General features: G+C 46.5%; 1 protein-coding gene across 1 annotated transcript in view; it reads left to right on the top strand.

Annotated features, from left to right (window-relative positions):
- Positions 1 to 24,450, top strand: part of LOXHD1 (lipoxygenase homology PLAT domains 1) — a 176,822-nt gene that overhangs the window by 20,573 nt on the left and 131,799 nt on the right. The window contains exons 3-7 of the mRNA XM_072132870.1: positions 1,915 to 2,070; positions 3,626 to 3,777; positions 8,403 to 8,522; positions 8,616 to 8,771; positions 10,780 to 10,978. Of these exons, the coding sequence (XP_071988971.1) occupies positions 1,915 to 2,070; positions 3,626 to 3,777; positions 8,403 to 8,522; positions 8,616 to 8,771; positions 10,780 to 10,978 (783 nt within the window). The remainder of the gene's footprint in view (positions 1 to 1,914; positions 2,071 to 3,625; positions 3,778 to 8,402; positions 8,523 to 8,615; positions 8,772 to 10,779; positions 10,979 to 24,450) is intronic.

Genomic DNA, 24,450 nt, shown 5'->3' with positions numbered 1-24,450 from the left:
AAGACTCTGCCAAAGTTCTCGGCATCGAATTTGGCCAGGGGGATTACCCCATGCAAAACTGGGACGGCAGGCTTAAGATCGCCGCCCAGAAGGTGGACCAGTGGAAGGGTTGGTCTTTGACCCTCAGGGAAAGGGTGAACTTGATTAAAACTTACCTGCTCCCATTGCTGATATATCTGGGCAGTGTGTGCATGTTGCCAGAGCCCCTCTGGACTCGGGTGTACAGTCTGTTCTTCCAGCTGTTATGGGGGAATAGGCTGAACCTTATCAAGAGGGAGGTTACTTACCGCACGAGGAGACAAGGAGGGTTGTGTATGGTCAACCCTGTGGTGTTCCTAGTGAATACCTTTCTTAAGATCAATGTAGCAAACCTCTGGAAAGAGAGGGCTCCTCCGTGGGTATACTCCTGCAGGGGATGGTTTCGGCCTTTCTTCCAGGAATGGGAGACAGGAGGGCAAGTGAAGGATCTCCGTACACCACATGGGCATCTTCCGGCTTACGCTACCCCGGTTCTGAAGGTGATTCGCCGGTGGGGTCTGGGAATGTGGGAGATCAGGACCATGTCGAGGAAAGTCCTTGACAAAAGGGTTCTGTTGACCCATTTCCAGAAGCCTCTGGCCCTCAGGGATTGCCCAAGTCGGGATCTTGGGGTGGGTTTAGGTCTTTTGAATTCCATCAGGATCCCCTTGAAGTTTTGGGACTTGACTTGGCGCTGCTTCCATGGAAAGCTGTGTGTGAGGGACAATCTGAAGTGTAGGAGCTCTGAGGAAAGGGGTTGTCCCCGGGAGGAGTGCGGTGGCCTGCTGGAGAGCATGGACCACTTCCTGCTTCAGTGCCCCTTTAACACAGAGGTGTACAACCGGGTGGGCGCTTCCATCCATTGGCCCGGGTTGGCCGGTCTCTCCTATGCGGAGTGGGCCTATGGAGCATTCAGAGGCCTGGGTGGCCGGGACCACTGCACGTTATTCTTAGTCAGTCTAGTGGTCAGGTACCACACGTGGAACACACGGTGTTTAGTATCGACGCAGCGTAAAATCCTCCCGGTGGATGAGGTGGTTAGGAACATTCTGGGTGACCTGGTGAAGGTGCGCTCTCTGGAGTATGAGAGGCTGGGCACGGGGAGGGCCTCTCTCCTTTGGAGGGGGTTCTCCTTTAGTGTCCCTTAGTCTGTCGTCTCCGCTCCTGGTGTTGGGCTGAGGCTGACACTGTAGATTTTTGTTTTGTATCTGAGCATATAGAGATGTAGCGGCTTGCAGGCGCCGAACCTGGGCTTTATGTGGTTGGTTTGTTATATGTTGATATGTTTAATGTGTTTGTATTTTGTGTACAGTGTGTATTTATGTAGTTATAGTTAATGTGTATATAGCTTGGTTGGTTTTTGGGGTGTTGGTGTTAGGGTGTTAGGTTGGGAGGGGGGTGGACGGGATTTGGACAATATGATCCTGGGCACTGGTCTGGACTATATAGCGCGAACTTTGGACGTTAGACCAGTGTCTGGGTGGGAGGGTGATGGGCGTGGGATTTAGTTAGTTATATTTAATGTTTTTATTTCCTGTTTGTCTTTTTTTTGCTGTGTATTCTTTAGTTATTTATGGAAAAAAAAAAATAAATAAATTAGGTGGTGGGATTGGGTGAAGGTTTTGTTTTATAATGCTGATTGTGTGGTGTGTGTGTGGCTGGGCCAGGAGATTTTCGTAAGTCTCTTTTAGTTTGTATTATTGTTTTGTTTTGCCAGAAGTTATGGCTTTATTTATGTTTATTGTTGTAATGTTTTTCATTTTTATATATAAAAATAAAAGATTTACAGGATGTAACTCAGGATCAGTACACAAGACGTGGTCATTATCAGGTGTAATGAAGGAGGGGTCTGGATTATTATATTGTCATTGATGAAGCTTTCTCCATCTTTTTCAGGGTTCCAGTTCCGGGATATTTCCCCTCCCCGGGGTAAACCAGTTTGGAGTGATTCCCGCAAGACGGAGGCCTGGACAAATTCATTACGTAGATATAAATCCAGCCTAAATCATAGACCTGTGGAGTCGGTGCTGAGTAAGCGCGCTCCATATGCAGGTAACACCAGAGTTGCTTTCCTCAGATTAGATACAGTGTGATACGCTCCCTGTACAGGCAGTCCCCTACTTAAGAACACCCGACTTACATACGACCCCTAGTTACAAACGGACCTCTGGATGTTGGTAATTTATTGTACTTTAGTCCTAGGCTACAATAATCAGCTGTAACAGTTATCACAGGTGTCTGCAGTTAAGCTTTATTGTTAATCCTGATTCTTATGATAACCCAAAAGTTTTAAAATCCAATTGTCACAGAGACCAAAAAATATTTTGGGCGGAGTTACAATGATAAAATATACAGTTCCGACTTACATACAAATTCAACTTAAGAACAAACCTAAAGAACCTATCTTGTACGTAACCCGGGGACTGCCTGTATTATGTGCAGGGACCGGTAGAACAGGAAGTCTGGGAAGTACAACTTCAGCCAATAGCTGCAGGAAGGGATGTCAAGGGATGTGGTATCTTCTTATATTTCTCATCCATGACAAATCAAAATCAAATCTTAAATGATGCTAATAAGTCAAAAGGGCTTTAGAAGCCTTTACCAAAAACCCCTTTGTGCTTCAGCTTCACAGGCTGTTACACTGTCCCCCCTCCATGGCTAAGTCAGCACAGTGTAACAGCCTTTGAAGCTACAACATGGCGGGGCTCTGGTAATACACTTATGGCATTTAGGGCTCATTATCCTAATTTTAAAGTTGGTTTTAGAAGGATAACAAACATAAGAAGATGCCACAGTCACAGCGCCTGGATCTATGATTAAGTGCCCCTGGTTTATCATGATGGAATTCCTTTAAACATTTTTTTATATTAACCATCAATGGTGAGGGGCACAGAACAACTTTTTTTTGCTTTTCCTCCTCCCACAAGCAATAAACACACTGGTCGTCAAGTCATCGAGTCCTGGATGAGAAGAAGTTATTTATACGTTGGTTAATATTTACTGAACATCCACAATATAAACCATTGTTCCATTGATGAAGACTGATACTTTGAGTAACTATTACTTGTCTATGAATACACATTTAGATATGTAATAATAATAATATCAGCGTAGCCCCGCCCTAGAGGAACAGGGACTGCTGAAATGTTATAGAATGTGGATAGCCATAGGTCATTCATTCATTTGTAGATGAGAGACTTATAACATAACACTGGGAAAATCTCCCATCAGAATCCATCCTGATAAACCAGGGACATTACTCATAGCTCCAGGCACCGGGACTGTGGTATCTTCTTATGTTTGTTATCCATGGCCTTCTTCCTTCTAAAATCAAATGTTAAAATTATGTTAATGAGCCAGAAGGGCTCTGGGTGGTGCTATTAGACCCACTCCATGTTGTAGTTTCACAGGCTGTTAGCTCACTCTCCCGCTGTGTGCTGAAGCTCACTGCTACCATGTGATTACATCCAGGAGAGAGGAAGTGCTGACAGAGCAAAGGGGAGGGGGAGACAGTGTAGCAGCCTGTGAAGCTACAGCACGGAAGGGCTTTGGTAATGCCCTCCATATGTTGATTTTCTTAAACGAAATATCTCTATCTGATCCTCAGCACGGACCATGAGCGCAAACTCTGGTGGCTATCGATATACAAATGGGCATGTGGACACCCTCACTACATACAGCTCCATGAACGACCCGCACTTATACGACTACTATGCAAAGAAATTTGGGCTGCAGGTCAACACAGGACTCTCCGGTAGTGTGAGTATTCTCCATTGGATTTTAATGGGAGTGGAAAGTTTTATACTTAAATTTGGTGATTAAAGCAAAAATTCCTGTTTCTTAATATTTTTTTTTTATCTTTTGATTGGATTTTTATATTATTTTCAACACGAAAAATGTGCAGTTGTTATGCTCGCTCATAGCCCGGGTGAGCATATGCAACACCCTCGCCGATGCAATGGCGAGGTAGTGTTTGCGAATACGTCCCACCTGCATGTAATCACATTACACTACATGGTCCTGATAGGACATAGAGGTATTGCAGTGGTGAATCCTGCCTGGCAAGGCAGGAGTTAAGTGTTTTGTATGATGCAAGATGCTATTATCCAATGATCTGTGTTACATCCTGTCCCTTTGTAAGCTGAGATGTAATTGGAGGAGCAGCCACCACCTGACCAAGGGAAGGTAATAAAATCCCTGGCCAGGAATGTTCTGGAGAGGATTCCAGTATGTCATCCTAGAGATCAGTGAGTGAGTGAGGAATCTCTGTCTAGCCCATACCAGAGCAGGAAGAGCTTAGCCCCTGCCTCTGAAGAGTGGAGTATAAGACTAGAGTTAGTATAGTGAGGAAAAGGGGTATCATCTTACCTTTAAAGGTGATACCTGAAGCCCTACAGGACAAGCTGAAGCTTCCTACCAGGACACAGCTGCCTCCCAGCCTGCCCTCTACATCCAGGCTGGTGAACTATCTCCTGAGGCTCCCTCCAACTCACATCTTGGCACCCTACCTACCTGTTAAAGGCACGTTGCTGCGGTTCCTGACGGTTCAAATAAAGAACTGTAAGTTGTTTTCTTCAACTTCTGTCTCCGTCTGGTCCCTGCTAATACGGCTGCCTTCATCACCGGCACCCTGTCCATCACCCAGAGACTCACACTCGGGACATTAAGGAGTTGCCCCAGAGAGATCCGCTATAGCAGCCTCTCCCTCATCTTTTCTTGCCAACACCACCCTGCTGGAGACCTGCCAGACTGTAGGACAGCCCTCCCGTTCCCCCGTACCAAGCACCGTGACAATAGCGTGCTTAGGCCGCAACCGCCAGCCACTCCGGTACCGCGGGCCCCGGCTGTCTCCAGGCCTCACCTCAAGGGCTAGGCCCCGGTGGGGGATGTTGCAAATGGCGTCACGAACAGGATATATACTTCTGTGCCTTATTCTGGCACTATAGACTGTACTTTATTACAAAGACTGTGCTGCCTAACCCTGCTGCCATCCGGGTTTAGGCCCAAGTGATTGTGCGTTTCTGGATTGAACTGTGTTAATGCTGCCACGTGCTGTCGAGCGCCGCTCCAGCACTCAAGAGGTTAATCCCTGCAAGAACTGTACCAGCTCTGCTACATCCGGCGCTGCCGCGCCTGAAGATTTTACCTCAGAGGCTGTGGCGCAGCAAGTAATTCCAGCCCGCCAAAACTTTCACTGGCGGGAAACCCAGAGACATCGCTAAGCTCCGCCCCCTGCGCGTATGGCGCGAATCCTGCCTCAGCGCGCTGTGGCGCAGCAGAAAATTCAGCCCGCCACAACTCCTGGCGGGAAAGACTCAAGCTCCGCCCTCTGGCGACGAAACTCTCCCGCGCTGCAACGCCAGTGAGAGCCCACGAGGTACCTCAGAGTCAGCGCAGCCGCCATCCAGCATCAGAGAGGTTAATCGGCCATCTTGGATTTCTCCACGTGCTGTCTCCTGTCCTGCCGACATGCCGCACAGCCGCCGAAATGAGGAACCAAGTGTCACATGGTCTGCCCACGAGCCTCGGGCACCTCCAGCTGCTGCACCGCTTACTGCTGTCTCCTGTACGCAGTCTCCAATGGCGGATTCTCCACAGCGGCTGCCTCCTCCGATTCCGGACCTCCTGAGGACCACCGCGGATGTGAGTACCATGGCCCCCAGGGCCTATATCACAGTGACTGTTACTATATCTCCCTTAGCCCCGGCTGGGGTACAGTCCGGCCTCCCTGCAGAGGGCCAACATCTCCCCATAGGAGGCCCGGCTACAAAAGGGATTCTCTTAAAGGGGCCTTACCCCTTATCTAATGCTGCTGACCGTCCTGCGGAGTATCAAGGACCCCCAGCTACAGAGGTTACCAACGCCAGCGCAACAGCGCCCCCAGCTACAGAAGGTCACCCAGAGAAGTGCCTGTCTCCTTCCTTTGCTGAGATGCCTGCCGCCGCAGATGACCTCCCTGCTGTTCCAGCTCCAGCTCTTGGGTGCCCCATGTCAGCAGTTCCAGTGTCTACCACCAGATGTCTTCAGGTGACAGATCTCAACACTGCTTTCTTTACCCAGGCTGATGATGTCCCTGCTGCAGTTCCTGCTCCCATGCCTGCAGCCATTGCTCTTGAGCAGCAAGATTAACCCTTGAAGGGCTGTAGCCCACTTCAGGTACTTTGTACATATTGTGTATTTATTTCTGTCCTTATCCCTAAAGAGCCAGAGACTTTCCTGAGACTCTCATCCCTATTTATCTCAGTCAAGAGACATACCTTGAACTGATTATTGGCCTGTGCTATGATAGCACCCTTCCTCTGCCACAGCAGAGATTCCTACCAAAGGACTCTGTCCCTCTACATATAGAGGAGACCCTTTGCTTCTTAGTGCACTTTTCCCCACATCAAGGGCTGTACCCAGAAGATGGACTTTGTTACTAGAGACCTTCTGAGAGACTTTTGCCAACCTCACGGAAAAGTTGCTACTTAATTTATTATCATTTTGCACTTAATGCCTTCCTTTTTAGGTACGGACATTCTGCATGCACTTTTCATGCCTTTTCTTTGCAGGAAAAGAGACATTTTCTATCGTGCTACCCTGAGTAGCCTATCTACCTCTGTAACGTTTGTAACGTTTTAAGATGTGTACCCATTGGGCTCCTAAGCCAATGTGAGTTAACCTGTTTGCACACTGTCAAAATATATGCCAGTAGTCTGCATTAACCCTTTCATAGGCTTTTCAGGTTGTAGTGTGGCTGTGTCGGACCGTCTTTTTATGTAAAACACTGACCGCTACCTGATCCCTCAAACTGAGGTTTGCACATGGGGGTAGTCCGTAAACTGCGGGTCTTTAGGGGACCGGGGGTGTTACAGAGTTAGCACCTGGATGCCACCCATACATGGGTAAGGATGCCAGTCAGGAGGTACTTGTATCGCATATGCTAACGCAATGCAGATATACACATTATATAATTGCCGCCAGGGAAGAAGTGTTGATATAACAAATATACAGGCCTTGGTGCAAGGAGTGGATTACAGGACATGACACCACACCTTTCCTACTGTACAGTTCGGTTTAATGGCGTCAGCGACCAACTGTCATACAGCTACATGTTTTTGTCTTAGTCCGACACCAACCCAGGTGCCTGTCTCCAGGACCATGGGCGGTTTGTCCCTACACCTCACATAGCCTGCATTTCCCAGAAGTGCCTTTATCCACCCCTGCCCCCTCAAGCCATCTGTAGTCGAGCCGAGGGCGGCTCTTTCAATTGCCCCCGGGGTATGCAACACCCTCGCCGATGCAATGGCGAGGTAGTGTTTGCGAATACGTCCCACCTGCATGTAATCACATCACACTACATGGTCCTTATAGGACATAGGGGATATTGCAGTGGTGAATCCTGCCTGGCAAGGCAGGAGTTAAGTGTTTTGTATGATGCAAGATGCTATTATCCAATGATCTGTGTTACATCCTGTCCCTTTGTAAGCTGAGATGTAATTGGAGGAGCAGCCACCACCTGACCAAGGGAAGGTAATAAAACCCCTGGCCAGGAATGTTCTGGAGAGGATTCCAGTATGTCATCCTAGAGATCAGTGAGTGAGTGAGCAATCTCTGTCTAGCCCATACCAGAGCAGGAAGAGCTTAGCCCCTGCCTCTGAAGAGTGGAGTATAAGACTAGAGTTAGTATAGTGAGGAAAAGGGGTATCATCTTACCTTTAAAGGTGATACCTGAAGCCCTACAGGACAAGCTGAAGCTTCCTATCAGGACACAGCTGCCTCCCAGCCTGCCCTCTACATCCAGGCTGGTGAACTATCTCCTGAGGCTCCCTCCAACTTACATCTCAGCACTCCATCTACCTGTTAAAGGCACGTTGCTGCGGTTCCTGCCGGTTCAAATAAAGAACTGTAAGTTGTTTTCTTCAACTTCTGTCTCCGTCTGGTCCCTGCTAATACGGCTGCCTTCATCACCGGCACCCTGTCCATCACCCAGAGACTCACACTCGGGACATTGAGGGGTTGCCCCAGGGAGATCCGCTATAGCAGCCTCTCCCTCATCTTTTCTTGCCAACACCACCCTGCTGGAGACCTGCCAGGCTGTAGGACAGCCCTCCGGTTCCCCCGTACCAAGCACCGTGACAATAGCGTGCTTAGGCCGCAACCGCCAGCCACTCCGGTACCGCGGGCCCTGGCTGTCTCCAGGCCTCACCTTAAGGGCTAGACCCCGGTGGGGGATGTTGCACATACATTAAATTTTTTTTTTTTTTTTTAATGATAGACCTGGACCATCTAGTGTCTAAAGTGCCATCAACTGCAGTAGAAAGCATAAAAAATGTAAAGGGTCTGAATACTCCCCGTACCCACCGTACATCCAATGAAATGTTCTACTTGTGCTAATCTCGTAGAGACGCGCGCTGAGTGCCCCATCCACCAGATCCCGACCCGGATCTACAGGAGGGAAGAAGGTGTTGTACAAGGTGGTGGTAAAGACTGGAGATAAGAAGAAGAGTGGCACCAGTGCCAGGGTAAGAGGTGCTACAGAGAGGGGCTCCAGCTGGCAGCCTGAGAGGTAGGTGATACTGTATATACAGCATAGTAACACTATTGCTATGCCCCAGGTCTATATACAAATGAAAGGAACCAAAGGCAAAGTCAACAAGACCCAGCTGTATAAGAAGTCAGAACTATCCGAATTTAAGTTCACCAAAGGATCGACCAACACGTTCAAAGTCTACGGCCCGGAGATTGGGGACATCAAGAACATCACACTGGAGGTAAGTATGGGAGGAGTCAAGCATATATCAAGCAGCGGGAGGGACAAGGGAGAAGAGGGGGAAGGTGAGACAGTGTAACATCCTGTGAAGCTACAGCATGCAGGGGCTCGGGTAACGCCTGAATCCAGGTGTAAGAGTTCCTGGTTTTTCATGCTAGATTTTGATGGTAGGTTTCTTTCAAACTGGTGCTAAGAGCAGACACCAAGAGTATTGAGAATCATCGTATTAAAGGAAACCTACCACTTAGAATGGCAGGGGTAAGCTGTAAGTACCTAGCACTAGCTCAGGGTGAGGTCAGGGTGAGCTGGTGCCGGTACTTACTTTCGTTAGTGTTATAAACCGCGGTATTGCAGTTTTAACACTTTTTAAACTTTAGAGCAGTAGGGACTTCGGCACTGTGTGTGCACGATCGTGCGCGCGCCTCCATAGGAAATAGCGGAGATGTTGCGCACGCACGGTCGCGCGCAGCCCCGAAGCCTCTTCTGCTCTAAAGTTTAAAATGTGTTAAAACCGCGATACCGCGGTTTATAACACTAACGAAAGTAAGTACCGGCACCAGCTCACCCTGAGCTCACCCTGAGCTGGTGCTCGGTACTTACAGCTTACCCCTGCCATTCTAAGTGGTAGGTTTCCTTTAAGAGAAGACCCCGATGTACTCTGTACCATCTCCCTTGTTATTATGCAACAAAAATTTGCGTAAAATCGCTTCAGAACGAGAAAGTTGAGGAGACATAAGGGGACATTAATCCTAGGGGGTCTCAGGTTTCGCCTATTTTTGCGCCTGGTCTGTTATTTTTTTGGGCTCCTGATCTATGATGGATCTAGTTCTGCCTTAGTAAATGCGTTTTGGAATTGTCGCATGTCTGATTTATTTGCGCCAAATTTGTCTCTAATTGTTCGATCTCATTTGTGAGCAATAATGAAAGGAGACTGAGAAAATGTGACAGAACGTTCAGGGCTTCATCTCTGCACCAAAACTATCATTGTGATGTAACTGCAGGGACTAAAAGTTACAGAGATGTGAAAAAAAATATTTTTTTTAAATTCTTGCTCAAATTAGTCTTTTTTATTCTAATCTACAGTAAATGGAGACTGATAATATTCTCAGATCTGTACAATAAGACAATAATCACTCCCAGAGATGATCCCATAGACAATGATGAAGTCGTTACTGGAGAAATTTTACATTTTAAATCTGCTCCGAAGGATTTTTTATGTTGCATAGAGGGAATTTTACATTTGGGAAGCGAAAACTTTTGTTTTTAGTAATGAAAAGGGAAGTTTTTTTGAATTGCAGCTGCTCAGAGGAGGTGCAGTGTTGCGACTTTTTAGGCACAAATTAGTGATAGATGCCGCACAAACATCTCTATAGCAGCCGCTCACTATGTCAGATAAGACTCAAAACCACTAAGTGCCAGACTTTTGCTTGCACCCAATATAGTCACAAATTAGAGACAAATTTACTAATTGCACTAAAAAATTGCGCAAAAAAGTCAAAAACACTCTAAAAAAGTATGATCAATGTCCCCCTTAGGGCCATACTGATAGTCTACTGAACCTCAACAAACAGTCTGAAAATGCAGAAGATTTATCACAATGGATGAAGCTTTGTCTTACTTTCCAGCTACAATTTGGGTCACTTATGGGGTTGTCAGTAGGTTGATAAACCTGGCTGCTTCATTCTAATATCAGCGCCTCCCCTGACTCTGGCCTGTGCTGGTATTGCAGCTCAGCTGTATAGAGATGGAATGGAGCTTAATTGCAACACCACACACTTCTTATGATCCGGAGAGGCGCTGTTTTCGGAAGAAAGCTGCCATGTCTTTTAACCTCCAGACAATCCTTTTAAGCCGTGTCCCTTTATGTGCAGACAAGCGCCATTTTCACAGAGTGATTTTTTTCCCAAAAACTAGATGAACAAAAAATGGGATGCAAATTTTGGTGCAATTTATACCACCATGATTATAAAGCCGCTCCTGCATGTGCTGACTCTGTGTTCTCTGCGCAGCACGATGGTCTGGAGCAGCAGAACGCTTGGTACGTGGATGAAGTCTTTGTAACCAACACAAACCGAGACAAGACGTGGCATTTCCCCTGCCGCCGCTGGTTTTCTCTCTACCACACAGACTGCCAGATCAGCCGGACCCTAACAGCCAGCAATAAAAGCTCCGCTCACCAGCTGGACGGCAAACCAGGAGATCACACAGGTAGCAAATAGACTTCTTATTTACTTACTGAAAGCTTGTCTAAAGAAATCCACCATCACAATCCATCCTGATAAACCACTTACTCATAGATGTAAGGTAGACTGTGGTATCTTCTTATATTTGGTATCCATGACCTCATTCCTTCTAAAATCAACTTTTATAATTATGTTAATGAAACAGAAGAGCCCCTTTGTGCTGTAACTTCACAGGCTGTTACACTGCACAGGAGAAATTCCCCTTTCCACTGTTTGAGATAAAAAATGCCGAAGGAGCAGGTGGAGGGGGACACAGTGTAACAACCTTAATCTGCAAAAGGGGCTCTGGTAGCTCCTCACCTAAGTAAAAGGACTCTGGTAACACCCACCAGGACCCTTCTGGATCATTAAAATAATTTTAAAAGTTGATTTTAGAAGGGGTTGTCCACTTTCAGCAAATATTTGATATGGTTTGTTTAAGGATTAGTTATACAATTTTCCAATATACTTTCTGTATCAATTCCTCACAGTTTTCTAGACTTTAAACCCATTTAAGGTATTTTTTTTTGGAATGAAAGGTCCACATTACAAGATTATTAGATTGTCAAAACTTTTTAGATCAATGTCCAACTTTCAGGAAGTTGGATAAAGGTGAGAGGCCAAAGACCCAGGTAAGGAAAGGATTCATTCTTATTGTGCAGTGTCTTTGCCTACTAGGAAGTAGTAGTGAGGAGTCCAAGTGTTGTGGTCCATGCTGAACTTTGTAGGTACAAGTGCTGGACCCTGAAATAATACTTGAGCCACAAGTTTGGGTTTGTCGGTTTTCACGCTCACCCACAGCCATTAACACCTGCCAGGGGAGGTTAAGACTGTATGTATGAATATTATTGCCCCTTCAAGTCTGGAATCACCTTCTACATCTGGTACTAGAATCAGCTTCTTGGGGAATGGAGGATGTTTCCCTTCTGCTGCTTTCAACCTGTGGTTTCAAGACCTTTGGAGGACCTTCAAATGTCTCTTGTGTACATGTGTATTGAGAGCAGGAACAGATGTACGAGGATTACATGTGCAACATCCCCCACCAGGGCCTAGCCAGAATACCGGAGTGCCTGGCAGGTCTCCAGCAGGTGGTGTGTACAAGAAATATGGAGGGAGAGGTTGATGTACTGGTTCTCCCTGGGGGTCTGTAGGATGAGTGCCTGGGTAATGGATGGGGAGCCTGTGGGGGTAGCAACCATATCCAGGGATCAGACGGAGGCAACGTTGTGCAAATCAACTCACTGCTCATTATGGAACAACAGGTAGGTGGCAACGGGCCAGAACGGTCAAACAGCAGATCTGGATGCTGGCACTGGAGTGATCATGGAGGGTGGTCCGCAGGAATAGTGCACCAGCCTGGTAGTAGATGCAGGCTGGGATAATGGAGATGGAGCTCTGTCCAAACGGTGGAAGCTTCAGCTCTCGATTAGAGTCTCCTGACTCAGTTCCTGGGATTGGTTTCTGTGACAGTATTAAAGGTGTGCTCCACACTATCCATGTGCTCAAAGACCAGCAAGTGCTCCCACTGCACAGGGGGGTTTATATTCCCCCTGGTGAGGTTGTAGCACCTCTGCAATCACACTCCAGTTTACAATACAGCCAACTGATTGGATAACATCTTACACCCATTTAACTATTGCCTTTCCTGGCAGAGGCTACAGCTGCAAGTTATCTAAGTTCTCCCGGCATTATCCTCTGGGTGAGTTGCGCACGCTCACCAGATGATCCAGACGGTGAAAGGGCCCTATTCACAACTGCCTCCTTGCCTATACGTTGGCAGGGGTGTTGCATACCCCCTAGGTAATTGAAAGAGCCACCCACGGCTCGGCTATGGACTTGATTGGAAGGAAAACCAAAGCTGGTGGCTTCCAGTTGGTCCATGCACAGGACACCATGTAGGGGTGCAGATGGTAAGGTGCACTTTTTGGTAAGTGCTGGCTATGTGCAGTGCAGGGGGGACAAACCGCCCTGGGTCCTGGCTACAGGCTTCAGGGTTGGTGTTGGACTAGGTATGTAGATGAGGCGGCACAGTTCGTAGCTAACGCCCTTAAACCAACTGTTTGCTAAGGAAAAGTGTGGTGTCATGTCCTGTAATCCATTCCTTGGATAAAGGCCTGAAATTTGTCTGCAGACACGTCAGCAAGGTGGCATAATTCTCAAGATAAAATGGTACGTATAGTACATACGGTATACCTACTGTCTGATGGTCTTACCCTAGTGCAGTGATGGCGAACCTTTTAAAGATCGAGTGCCCAAAATGAGACCCAAAACACACTAGCTTTTCCCAAAGTGCCAACACGGAAATTTAGGCGATAACAAACTTATTGCTACCTTTGAGAATCTTTGAGCTCCAATCCGACCCTGTCCACACCTTCTCACTCTTCGGACAAGACCAAGCAGCACAGGATGGGTCACTTTAAAATAGCAGGCACTACTTGGACTGCATGAGACTGCAGGAAGGTGCCATGTCAGGCAAACTCTGTGCCTCGGAGACAGCCATGTGTGCCCACAGAGAGGTCTCCGAGTGCCATCTCTGGCACCAGTGCCATAGGTTTGCCACCACTGCCCTAGTGTGTGACGTCTAGGTGTCACTATTTAAACACTCCCGATCCCCTAAAGACCCGGGATTTACAGAGGCCACACATTTACTGAGCTCAGGTTTTAGGGATAAGACTGCGGTCAGAATTTGACAAAGACAAAGAAGATCCGACACAGTCTTGGCTACATAACGGCAAAGCCTAACAAAAGGTTACATGCAAACTAACATGCAGTATTAATACCATAGTTGTGCAAACATTAATAATCTCATTGGCTTAAACAGCCCAATGAGGCTTGAAACGTTACGATGTGGCTACCTATAGTAGCAGCAATAGAATGTCCATTTCCTGGAAAGAAAAGGCATTAAGTGCAAATAGAATAAACTTTTTCCTGAAGTAACCATAAGTCTCTCAGAGAGCTCTTGTTGGTAGAGTCCATTCTCTGGGCACAATTCTTGATGTAGGAAAAAGTAGAAAATTGATACAAAGGGTCTCCTCTTGAGGTGAGGGACACAGCCCTTTGAAGAGTAACTCTGCGTCAGCATAGATAGGTGCTATCATAGCACAAATTTCAAGGAGAGTCTCTTGATTTATAATAAATAAGGGAGTCCAGAAAAGTCTCTGGCTCTTTGGAGTAATGGGCGCAGCCCAACTGGGAGAAAAATCAAAACATGGCAGATAATGGGTTTCAGCCCATCAGGGATATTACTCACTGTTGGAGTCAGCCACAGAAGTTAGGACCTCAGGGTCTGAAAATGCTGACTTTGGCCAGTCAGCCCTTTTTGCAGGGGTCAGAGTCCTCATTTGGTATAGTCATCTATTATAGTCATTGTATAGGTGTGACCAGACGCGCTGGGTTCCAACTTCACATGGTCTAAGGTAAGGATCTCCAGAGGGTACTGGCTCACAATGAGATGTAGAGGGGCCCTTTGATTATGTCGTTCTCCCCGAGCAATGGCACAGGCTGGGCACTCCCGACACCGGGCCTCGATGTCGAAATTGGCTAGCCTTGAGGCCCACCGCTCCAAGTTCAGCGGTGTTCAGATGCGCCAAGTGGTTGTTGTCTGTGAATACAGTGACTTTTATTTACACAATATCAGAATAAAAAACACGTAACCAACATTACATAAAAACAATTCAGCATCTAAGACTCCAATTATATTGTCATTAAACTGAAACAAAGTCAAGGAGTATATCTTTTTCCTATCTTAAGTGCACAGTGCATGTAAACATCATGAAATGGTATTAGTTTCTAAACATAATGGTATCATTACAACATTTATAATAATACAAGTAGGACAAGTGTCCATACAATATTTTAAGTACACATATTATTGCACATACCCATTCAGATAACTCCTAGGTCTCAGGTTAAAGACAATCTCCCCAACGCGCGTTTCGAGTTACCTCCACTTCGTCAGGGGGCATATTTGGTTTTGAGATAATGGGGCACATTTACTAGGGGTCCGAATGTTGCATTTCCGCCGGTTTTGCTATTTTTTCCGTTTTGCCCTGAATAGCACGGGGGTTTACGTCGAACGCGATTGGATTGTGTTTATCGGCGCCGGCTTGCATGCGACACAAATAGGGGGACGTGGACGTCAGACAACCTGACTGATTCGGACAAACCACGAAATTTAAAAAGCAAATTATGTCGCAATATCAGCACTTACATGCACCGGGAAGAAGATGGTGAACTTCGACGGACCTCAACGGGGACGTGACACATGCAGGAAATTGGACACACGGTCTTAGTGAGTCGCGGCAGCTCCGAATCTTCGTCTGACAATGCACAGCGGGGATCGCGATGGGACAGGTAAGTAAATGTGCTCCATTGTGTTGGAGTTGGTCATTATTGATTGTAAGGAGAGGCACTAAGTGTCATCTAGCCGCAATACAATAATTGTCTGTAACAATTGGTCTGATATAACGCCAGGAACTCCAACTTGAACAAACTGTAATTCTGGTCGTTCTGTTCCGCTTCATGGAGGGAACGGTAGGCGTAGGCCATGACCCTTTCAGTTTTGTTCTGGAGCTGGGATAGTATAGCCCCTGGGCCTTTCTTGCTGGCATTGGTGTAGAGTATAAAGGGCAGATTATAATCTGGATATCCTAGAACCGGAGGCTCAGTCAGCCTTTACTTCAGCATCTGGAATGCAGCTTCTCGTTTTGCTGTCCAGTTGATGGGCAATCGGGATCATTGGCCGTCTTTAGGAAGTCCCCTTAGGAGTTCTTGCAGGGGTGCTGTCTGCTGGGCAAAGTACAGGATAAACCATCGGTAGTAGCTGGCAATTCCCAGGAAGCTATTGACATCCCGGATTGTGGACAGCTGCAACCTTCTCCAGGTCTGGCTCAATTCCATCACTGCTCACCACATGTCCAAGGTATTTCACACTAGACTGTAACAGATGGCACTTGGACGGTTTAACCTTCAGCCCATGCTGGAACAGGATTTGGAAGACTTCAGCCAGATGTTAGAGGTGATACTCATAGGTCTTGGAGTAGATGATTATATCGTCCACGTATAGGAGGACTGTCTTGAAGTTTCGATGTCCCAAACATCTCTCCATTAACCACTGGAATGTGCCCGGGGCATTGCATAGGCCGAAGGGCATGTTGTTGAACTCGAACAGGCCCTTTCGGGTGGTGAAGGTTGTCTTCTCCCTATCTTCAGGCGCCATAGCCACTTGCCAGTAGCCACTGGTCAGATCATGGGTGGAGCAGAGGGTCGTCGACCTAAGGCTGTGAGGGATTCCTCGATTCGAGGCAGCAGATAGGCGTCCTTGTGGGTGATATTGTTGATCTTCACACAGAAGCAAAGGGTTCCATCCTTCTTCTTCACAAGGACCAGCAGGACAGCCCACTAGGCTCACCTTCAGTGCTTTGATTAACCTCTAACTGTTGGGAGGTAGACAGGGAGGTTTCCACTAGATCTTCAGGGTGGACACTGAAGAGAGTGTCCACGGCTTGGTATCTTCTCAGATCTACTGGGGAGTCCCCCACATTTAGCAGTCTGATGGGTACTTGTCCTTGAGATACTGTGACCAGGCTCCAGGCTGCCAGAATGATCAGCTAGTAGAGGTTCTACCATGTCCTGGTAGTCTTGACCTGGAACACCCATGCAGGCTTCGCACCATACTAACGTCTCAGTCCCAGGTTGAAGGCGGACAGGTTGAGGATCTTTGATCCGAACTCTGCAAACTTTTCTGTCAGGGCCGACAAACTTCTGTTGTGCCGCCAGGACTTGCACGATCTCTTGAATAACCTTGCGAGAATCACTGGGCATCATTGGTAGGGAGTTCTGGAGAGCCTTCAGCACTTCAGGATAGCAGTGGCGGAGGACATTGGTACCCAACACCAGGAAGAAGTTACCTTCTTCAGGCTCTTGCGTTATCACTACGCCCTGACTGGTTAACTCTGTGTCCCCAATGATTAGTGTGGGTACCCAGTAGCCGCGAATGGGTACAGTTTTCACATTCGTAGCAATAATGTTCAAATAGGCCTTTGGAGGCTGCAACAAGGATGCTCCACTTCAAAGGTAGCACTGGAGGCATTGTTGCCAGTTGCGCTGGAGGAAAGGCTAGAGCAGCACCTTCCACAGGCTTAGACTCCTCCTGAGGTTCAGCAGACAGGCACTCTCCCAGGATGTTGATGGCAATCTCCTAGACTCAAGAAAGGAAGCATGGGTGTGTTGAAGAGACAGCATTTTTTAATTGGCATTTATGATGCCTATCCAGAATTGTTACCGCTCCGGCTCCTCCTCCAAGGTACTTTGTGCCACATGTGCAGGGGGCGGAACTTAGCAAACAGCCTGGGTTTCCAGCCAGTGAGGATTTTGGTGGGCTGAAATTCTTTGCTGCGCTACACAATCTTCCAGAGGTTAACGCTTTGGGCTCTGCAGCGTCGGATGTAGCAGAGCTTACACATTTCTCTTGCAAGGATTAACCTTGTGGGTGCTGGAGTAGCGCTCGACAGCATGTGCAATAAAATAACACATGGGCCTTAACCCGGATGGTAGCAGGGTTAGGCAGCACAGTCTTTGTAAAAGGACAGTCTATAAGGCAGTATAAAGTAGATATCCTGTTCGTGACGCCACTTGCAACATCCCCCACCGGGGCCTAGCCTTTTCTTGGTGCTGGTCAAGTGGTAGCACCTCTCCAATCACACTCCAGTTTACAACACTGCCAACTGATTGGATAACATCTTAAACCATTTAACAATTGCCTTCCCAGGCAGAGGCTACAGCTGCAAGTTACATAAGTTCTCCTGGCATTACCCTCTGGGTGAGTTGCCCAAGCTCACCAGATGGATCCTGACAGCAAGAGGGCCCTATTCGCAACTACCCACTTGCCTATACGTTGGCAGGAGTGTTGCACATGGCTGAAGGTACTTCTCTGTATACAATTTGGTGGTTGATATCCTGATTTGGACACCGGCCTACTGCACAAACCATCTACTGACACCCATGATCAGCGCCAGTACGATTATGGGTGTTACTGGTAGAGGTGAGTGTTTGTTACCTGAATAGGTCCGCTTACCCCTAGGAAGTTCTAAAGTCTGAGATTCTGGGTGCAGAATATGCAAATAATCTGTGCAGGGCAGTTCATGTAAAACTAATCCTCCAGGGCTACCTTAAAGGGGTTTTCCCACTAAAGAAAATTCTCACATTTCAATCCCCTAGTGATGTTAACACAATAAACACCAATTTAACCCCTTACTTCACAATGTTACTCAGTTTTATTGCTGTTTTAGCTCTCTTAGCAGACCCATTATGACCCATCTAGTTTTGTGGGCTTACAATGTGGTTACATTATCAGGTTACAGGTCTATATACACTTTCATCTGGCTTCTGACATTGTACTAACACACTGACACATAGAGAGAGATGAGCCAGATCAGAGATGATATCCATGAGATGATTACACAGAGGCTGATAGACCATTAAACTGTGAGCTCTGCTACATCTCACAGATATGTGCCTGCCTCCCCTTCCCCCGGATCACTTATCTCCTTGTAGTTTGCAGCCTCTCTCTCTGCTCACCATGTGCTGGCAGGAAGTGATCAGTGAAAGTCTCTGAGCTCCAGCAAAGATGGACAGAAATCTCATCTGCATGATCTCGCACAGAAATCCAAGATGGCGACCATCGGACCTTAATTCAGGAGTTACTGGGTCCTGTCTAGGGGCAACTTAAAATTGTGTACATCAGGACTGATAGAGACGGGTTGGACTTATATCTGTGAAATGCTGTATTTTTGTTAATAACAGTGAATTAGAGAATTCTAATTTATTTTGTTATCCGGAGTACATTTAAGAAACTTCGTGGGAGGAATACCCCTTAAAATAAAGCCACTCCTTATACATCAATGTCTGACTGTCAGGAAGCCTAGTGACATGCTGTGGAATAGCAGTGCAGCACCCACTACTTGTGTTGTGAATTGTAGCCTGTCAAGAGTTAAAATCCTTAACCACTGGACGGATCAGTACACAGCAGTCCCGGTGACACCTGTGTACTACCTGTACCTCCGCCTGTCAGTATAGTCACCTGCTTACATGTCACTATACGTTTCATAGGAAACATGAGCTCTGCTACATGTCACACAACAAGCGGCCGCAGGTCAGATTACTGCAGGAAAGGGAATTCTGCATCATCAGTTATCCCTACAGCCACCTACATACAGAGCGTGTATCCTGTGATCCCTATATTTTATGGACACATCTAAAAGGGACATAAACATATTGACCAAGGACTAACAAACTATCTTACCACATGGCTACATAACACCCTGTGCACCGCGGGGGGTAGTGGGTAGCCCCCTGCCATACCATACAATTAAGGGACATGAGTATATTCTGTAGGTTGCCCCCAAACCAATTATATGGGCGGCTTCCAATTTTCACTGCACAGGCAGATATGTAGGCCTGGTATCAGACCAATGTAGCAAGATACATATATATATATATTACCTTCAGAAGCACACACATATACATTGTGACCTATACGTAGCTAGTGAGCACCTCAATATATAGGGGCACTGTAGGTAACTAGAGTTTTATGTATGAGCAAGTCTCATCATACAAACCTGCAGCCAATTCGTATTGTTAGTAGCAGCAGGACTGTGAAATATGGATTAACTGTATATTCCAGGATTGTAGCACATGCAATGGGGGTGTGTGGGGGTCGCGCTCTGGGGGTGTGTAGGGGTCGCGCTTTGGGGGTGTGTAGGGGTCGCGCTTTGGGGGTGTGTGGGGGTTGGGGTGTGTTGTGATCTGTACTTTTTGTAAGGTATAGCCCCTGAAGAGATGTGTAATCAGACCTGTGTGTATGTTTCGGCAGCAGGACTGTAGCTTCTCAAACTGTACAGTCAGTGTCCTCACACTGCTGTGCTCTGTATTCTCTGTAGCCTGTTTTAGGTATTGTCCCTAAAAGATTTGCCATCATACCTTTGTGTATGTTAGTAGCAGCAAGACTGTGAGATATGGATTTATATGGATTGCAGCTACACTGGAGGAGTGTCCTCACACTGCTGTGCTTTGTACTCTCTGCAGAAAGTATTAGGTATTGCTCTGGAGAGATGTGTTATCATAGCTTTGTGTATGTTATTAGCAGCAGAACTGTGAAATATGGATTTATATTTCAGTATTGTAGCTTCTCCTGGGGAAGTGTCCTCACACCGCTGTGCTCTTTGCACTCTAAACCCTTCCCCTCTTAGTTAATGCTATAGAATTCAATGACTGTAAATACTGCCACAGCCTTGATACAGAGGGTAAGTGTTTGCTGAGCACCTTTTTGTCCGAGAGCACAGAGCACAGCAGTGTGAGGAGACACCTCCAGTGCACTATGGTGAAGCTACAATCTTTGAACTCAAGAATCTTGTTGCTCCAATTGTAATGATTAAACATCTTTCCTGAGCGGCTACCAAGCACCTTTTCATGGACAAACCTGCTGACAGTTTCCTCTGATGGTTGCGGCAGTGTCAGGGCTGCAGTGTTCTCCATAGATCCCATTTCCTTGTCACCTGCTATAACGAGACACAATAATAAAAAACAAGTAACGATATTATAACACAACGATTGATTGAGATACTTTGTAGCCGATGTGGAATATATAGAAGTCAGTAGTCGCTGACCCATGTTGCCCACTTTCCTGATGGCAAAAGTCCTAGAAAGTAATTCATGCCGTCGGAGGAACCTTAGCCGAATCTTCTATTGTAAACGCTCAACAATAAAAGGTAACTCTATCCCCGGAGGCGCAGGGACGGAAGAGGTCGTCCCACTGATCCAGCACCTGCGGGTTCTCCGGGCCGCTCAATCCGTCACACTCTCTCAAGGCTCCTACAATCCCCGGCAGCTTCATATTTTTTTAAAGAACTCATTAAGGCTGAGAGGCATCTTATTTCTCCGTAGTTACATCCCCTACGTCAGACTTCAGGACCTTTCTCCTCCGGACGGGGGCTTCTCCCCAGAGAGAGAGAACCTACCTAGAAAGCTCTGCCGATGCCGTGACTCCAGCAATATACCTAATGGGCTCTATCTATGAGATCTGACCCAATCACTGGCACCTGACCCCTGACCCCTGCCGTTACTGACACCTACGATGTGGAGGAGGAAGAAGCGGGAGCAGAGTCGGGAGACCGGTATGAGCTGAGAATCCTCTATCACTGAGACTTCTAGGGCTTCTCTTATATGATATAGGGAGAAGTATTGAATTTAGATGATTTATGTATGGAGCTTAAAGGGATTCTCCATTGTATCCTATTAACTAATTCTGTGTCCTCTGTTCCTGATCTTCTACTGCTTGGCCACAGAGGGGCGATAAAGAGTAGTGTCTCTCGCTCTAGAGGACTTGTCTTTGCTACATAGAGACAATTGATTTGAATGATTTCAATGTGTAATACCTCACCCGTCCACTGGTGGTGCTGTAGGGAAATTGAACACTTACAGTTTTTCCCACAAATGACAGCTGATCATTAGAGGATGAAGCCGGTGGACACTATAGAATGAATTTATTGAATATTTGAATAGATCTGCACCAGAATTATGCAGGTGTTTAGGTATTTTTTTGTTTCACACAATTTTTTTGGGGAAGTGATCAGCTTTTTTGAGATGTTCTCAGGTCTCTCTGCAAGTTAAAAGTATTGTGTGCGGCACATTATAAGGTTTCCAGACAAACCTTTCCCGTTTCCTAGTAATCTGTTTTTATAGAAAAAGTTTTTAGTAAGCTTCTCGGTGCCACAGGGGCGGGGCCATGCCTGCCGAGGCACATGGTTTCTTTTCTATACCTCTTTTTTCTGCTATTGATGTCAATCATTGTGTAAATGGGCAGGGCTGCTGCATAGAAAGGAAGACACAAGTGCACTGACAGGTATGGCTCCACCCCTGGGGCACTGGGAAGCTCATTTGCATAAAGATAAATACTAAATTTTCACAAAAATAATGAGAAACAGGAAAGGCATGTCTGGAGATCTAATAAATATACATATATATATCTGTGTGTGTAGGAATGTCTGCTAAAGGAATCTGCACCGTTGTGTTTGCAATCACCAAATTTTGCACAGCCGTTCTCTGTGACTCAGGGATTCGGTTTTGAGCTGAAATTTCCCCCCTGCGCTTTCCAAAATCCACTTATTACCCACCACATACAGGAGCCATTGTCTGCTGCTGCTGTCGCAGTTGGAAGCTGAGCCGTGATTGGTTGCTGTTATGCCACAGGTTATTAATATGAGCTCTGAGCTGTGATTGGTTACTACAGGCAATGAGTATAAGATGCTTATGTGTGAGGTAAGCTGGAGATAGGGGGGGATTTATCAGAAATGTCTCAGGTAAAACAGTTTCAGTTGCCCATGGAAACCAATCAGAGAACAGCTGTAATTTTATAAACAGCTGTGCAAAAATAAGATGTTTAGAGACAGTCACTGAATGAGAAGACAGTCAGAGACAGTCACTCAAAAAATAGTCAAAGACAGTCACTGAAGGAGATGGTCATAGACAGTCACTGAAGGAGATGGTCATAGACAGTCACTCAAAGAGACAGTTCAGAGAAGATCAGACAGTCAAGGACAGTGACAAAGATGGTCAGAGAATGTCAGAAAACAGAAACAATCAGAGACAGTCACTGAAAGAGATGGTCAGAGACAGTCACTGAAAGAGATGGTCAGAGACAGTCGCTCAAAGAGAAAGTCAGAGACAGTCGCTCAAAGAGAAAGTCAGAGACAGTCACTCAAAGAGAAAGTCAGAGACCGTCACTCAAAGAGAAAGTCAGAGACCGTCACTCAAAGAGAAAGTCAGAGACCGTCACTCAAAGAGAAAGTCAGAGACCGTCACTCAAAGAGAAAGTCAGAGACAGTCACTCAAGGAGACGGTCAGAGATAGTCACTCAAAGAAACCCCCTTCCAGCCCCAACTCTTTCCTGTTGATGTGGGTTTTGCATTCTGGTCCTCTCTCATTACAAGCTGTAACTTGTGAACTTATGTTACAGCTAAACTCACCGACACAACGGTTTTACTGTTACTGTGCACTCCGTTATTATACTGGAAGAAAGAAAATAATTTCCAAGCAGGGACAGCTTTCTCAGTGGTCATTCCTGATGTAGCTTCACAGGCTGTTACACTGTGCATCAGAACTTCCTCCTCCCACTGAGTGAGATTACAGTAGGCTGAGGGAGGGGAGACAGTGTAACAGCCCGTGAAGCTATAACAAATTATTATAATGAGCCAGAAGGGCACTTGGGGCATTACTAGAGCCCTTCCACTTAGGGGGGGGGGGGGGTGATACCAGAGCCCCTTCTGTAGATTCAGGCTGTTACACTGTGTCCCTCTCCACCTGCTCCTTTGGAATTTTTATTTTATACGGCAGGATCTTTAGTATTAGGAGATATTGCTGGAACATAATTTTTGACGACCTATTGCACCCCATCATTTGTTTGACCCTTGGACTAGTTTGTGAGCACATTACATTAATAATTGGGTGCACTTATTTATTCCAAAATATAAAAAACGGTTATTTCTGGATGGTGAATCCGGCAACGGAAAATAACGTTCAAATGTCCAAGTTGCTACTTTTTTGCCACTTCGCAACACATAAAATTTGAATAAAAAATGAACAAAAGGTCGTACACTAATTCTCGACCCCTTTACACACGTCCGTGCACTGAAGTACTTTACATCGGGATAAGGCGAAACGAAGAAATGATTTTAGTACAAAAGATTTTTTTTTTAAATTTGGATTAAAACACTATAAAACCCTTAATAAATTTGTTATCTCCCTGATCGTATCAACCCCAAAGAATAAAATGTCATGGACTATTAAAAGGTGACACTAGGAAGTAAAATTTGTGAAGACGTCAGATGAGATCCCTGGAGCCCCCCCCCCCAACACTGATATTAGTCTAGGGTACCTGAGCTCCCTGTGTAACGGGTGTATCATACACCAGCACTCTGTATGCCAGTGTATGATGAAGGCCCTGCCCGGTGTAGAATTCTTCCTCATGTTGTGGCCCCCTGTCCTCCATCCTCCTCATACTGTGGCCTCCTGTCCTCCATCCTCCTCATACTGTGGCCTCCTGTCTTCCATCCTCCTCATACTGTGGCCTCCTGTCCTCCATCCTCCTCATACTGTGACCTCCTGTCCTCCATCCTCCTCATACTGTGGCCTCCTGTCCTCCATCTTCCTCATATTGTGGCCTCCTGTCCTCCATCCTCCTCATACTGTGGCCTCCTGTCCTCCATCCTCCTCATACTGTGACCTCCTGTCCTCCATCCTCCTCATACTGTGGCCTCCTGTCCTCCATCCTCCTCATACTGTGACGTCCTGTCCTCCATCCTCCTCATACTGTGACCTCCTGTCCTCCATCCTCCTCATACTGTGTCCTCCTGTCCTCCATCCTCCTCATACTGTGACCTCCTGTCCTCCATCCTCCTCATA

Source organism: Engystomops pustulosus, chromosome 1 (genome assembly GCF_040894005.1).
Source record: "Engystomops pustulosus chromosome 1, aEngPut4.maternal, whole genome shotgun sequence".
NCBI lineage: Eukaryota > Metazoa > Chordata > Amphibia > Anura > Leptodactylidae > Engystomops > Engystomops pustulosus.
The sequence above is the reverse complement of the archived record's forward strand: the minus strand, read 5'-3'. Positions and strand labels throughout refer to the sequence as shown.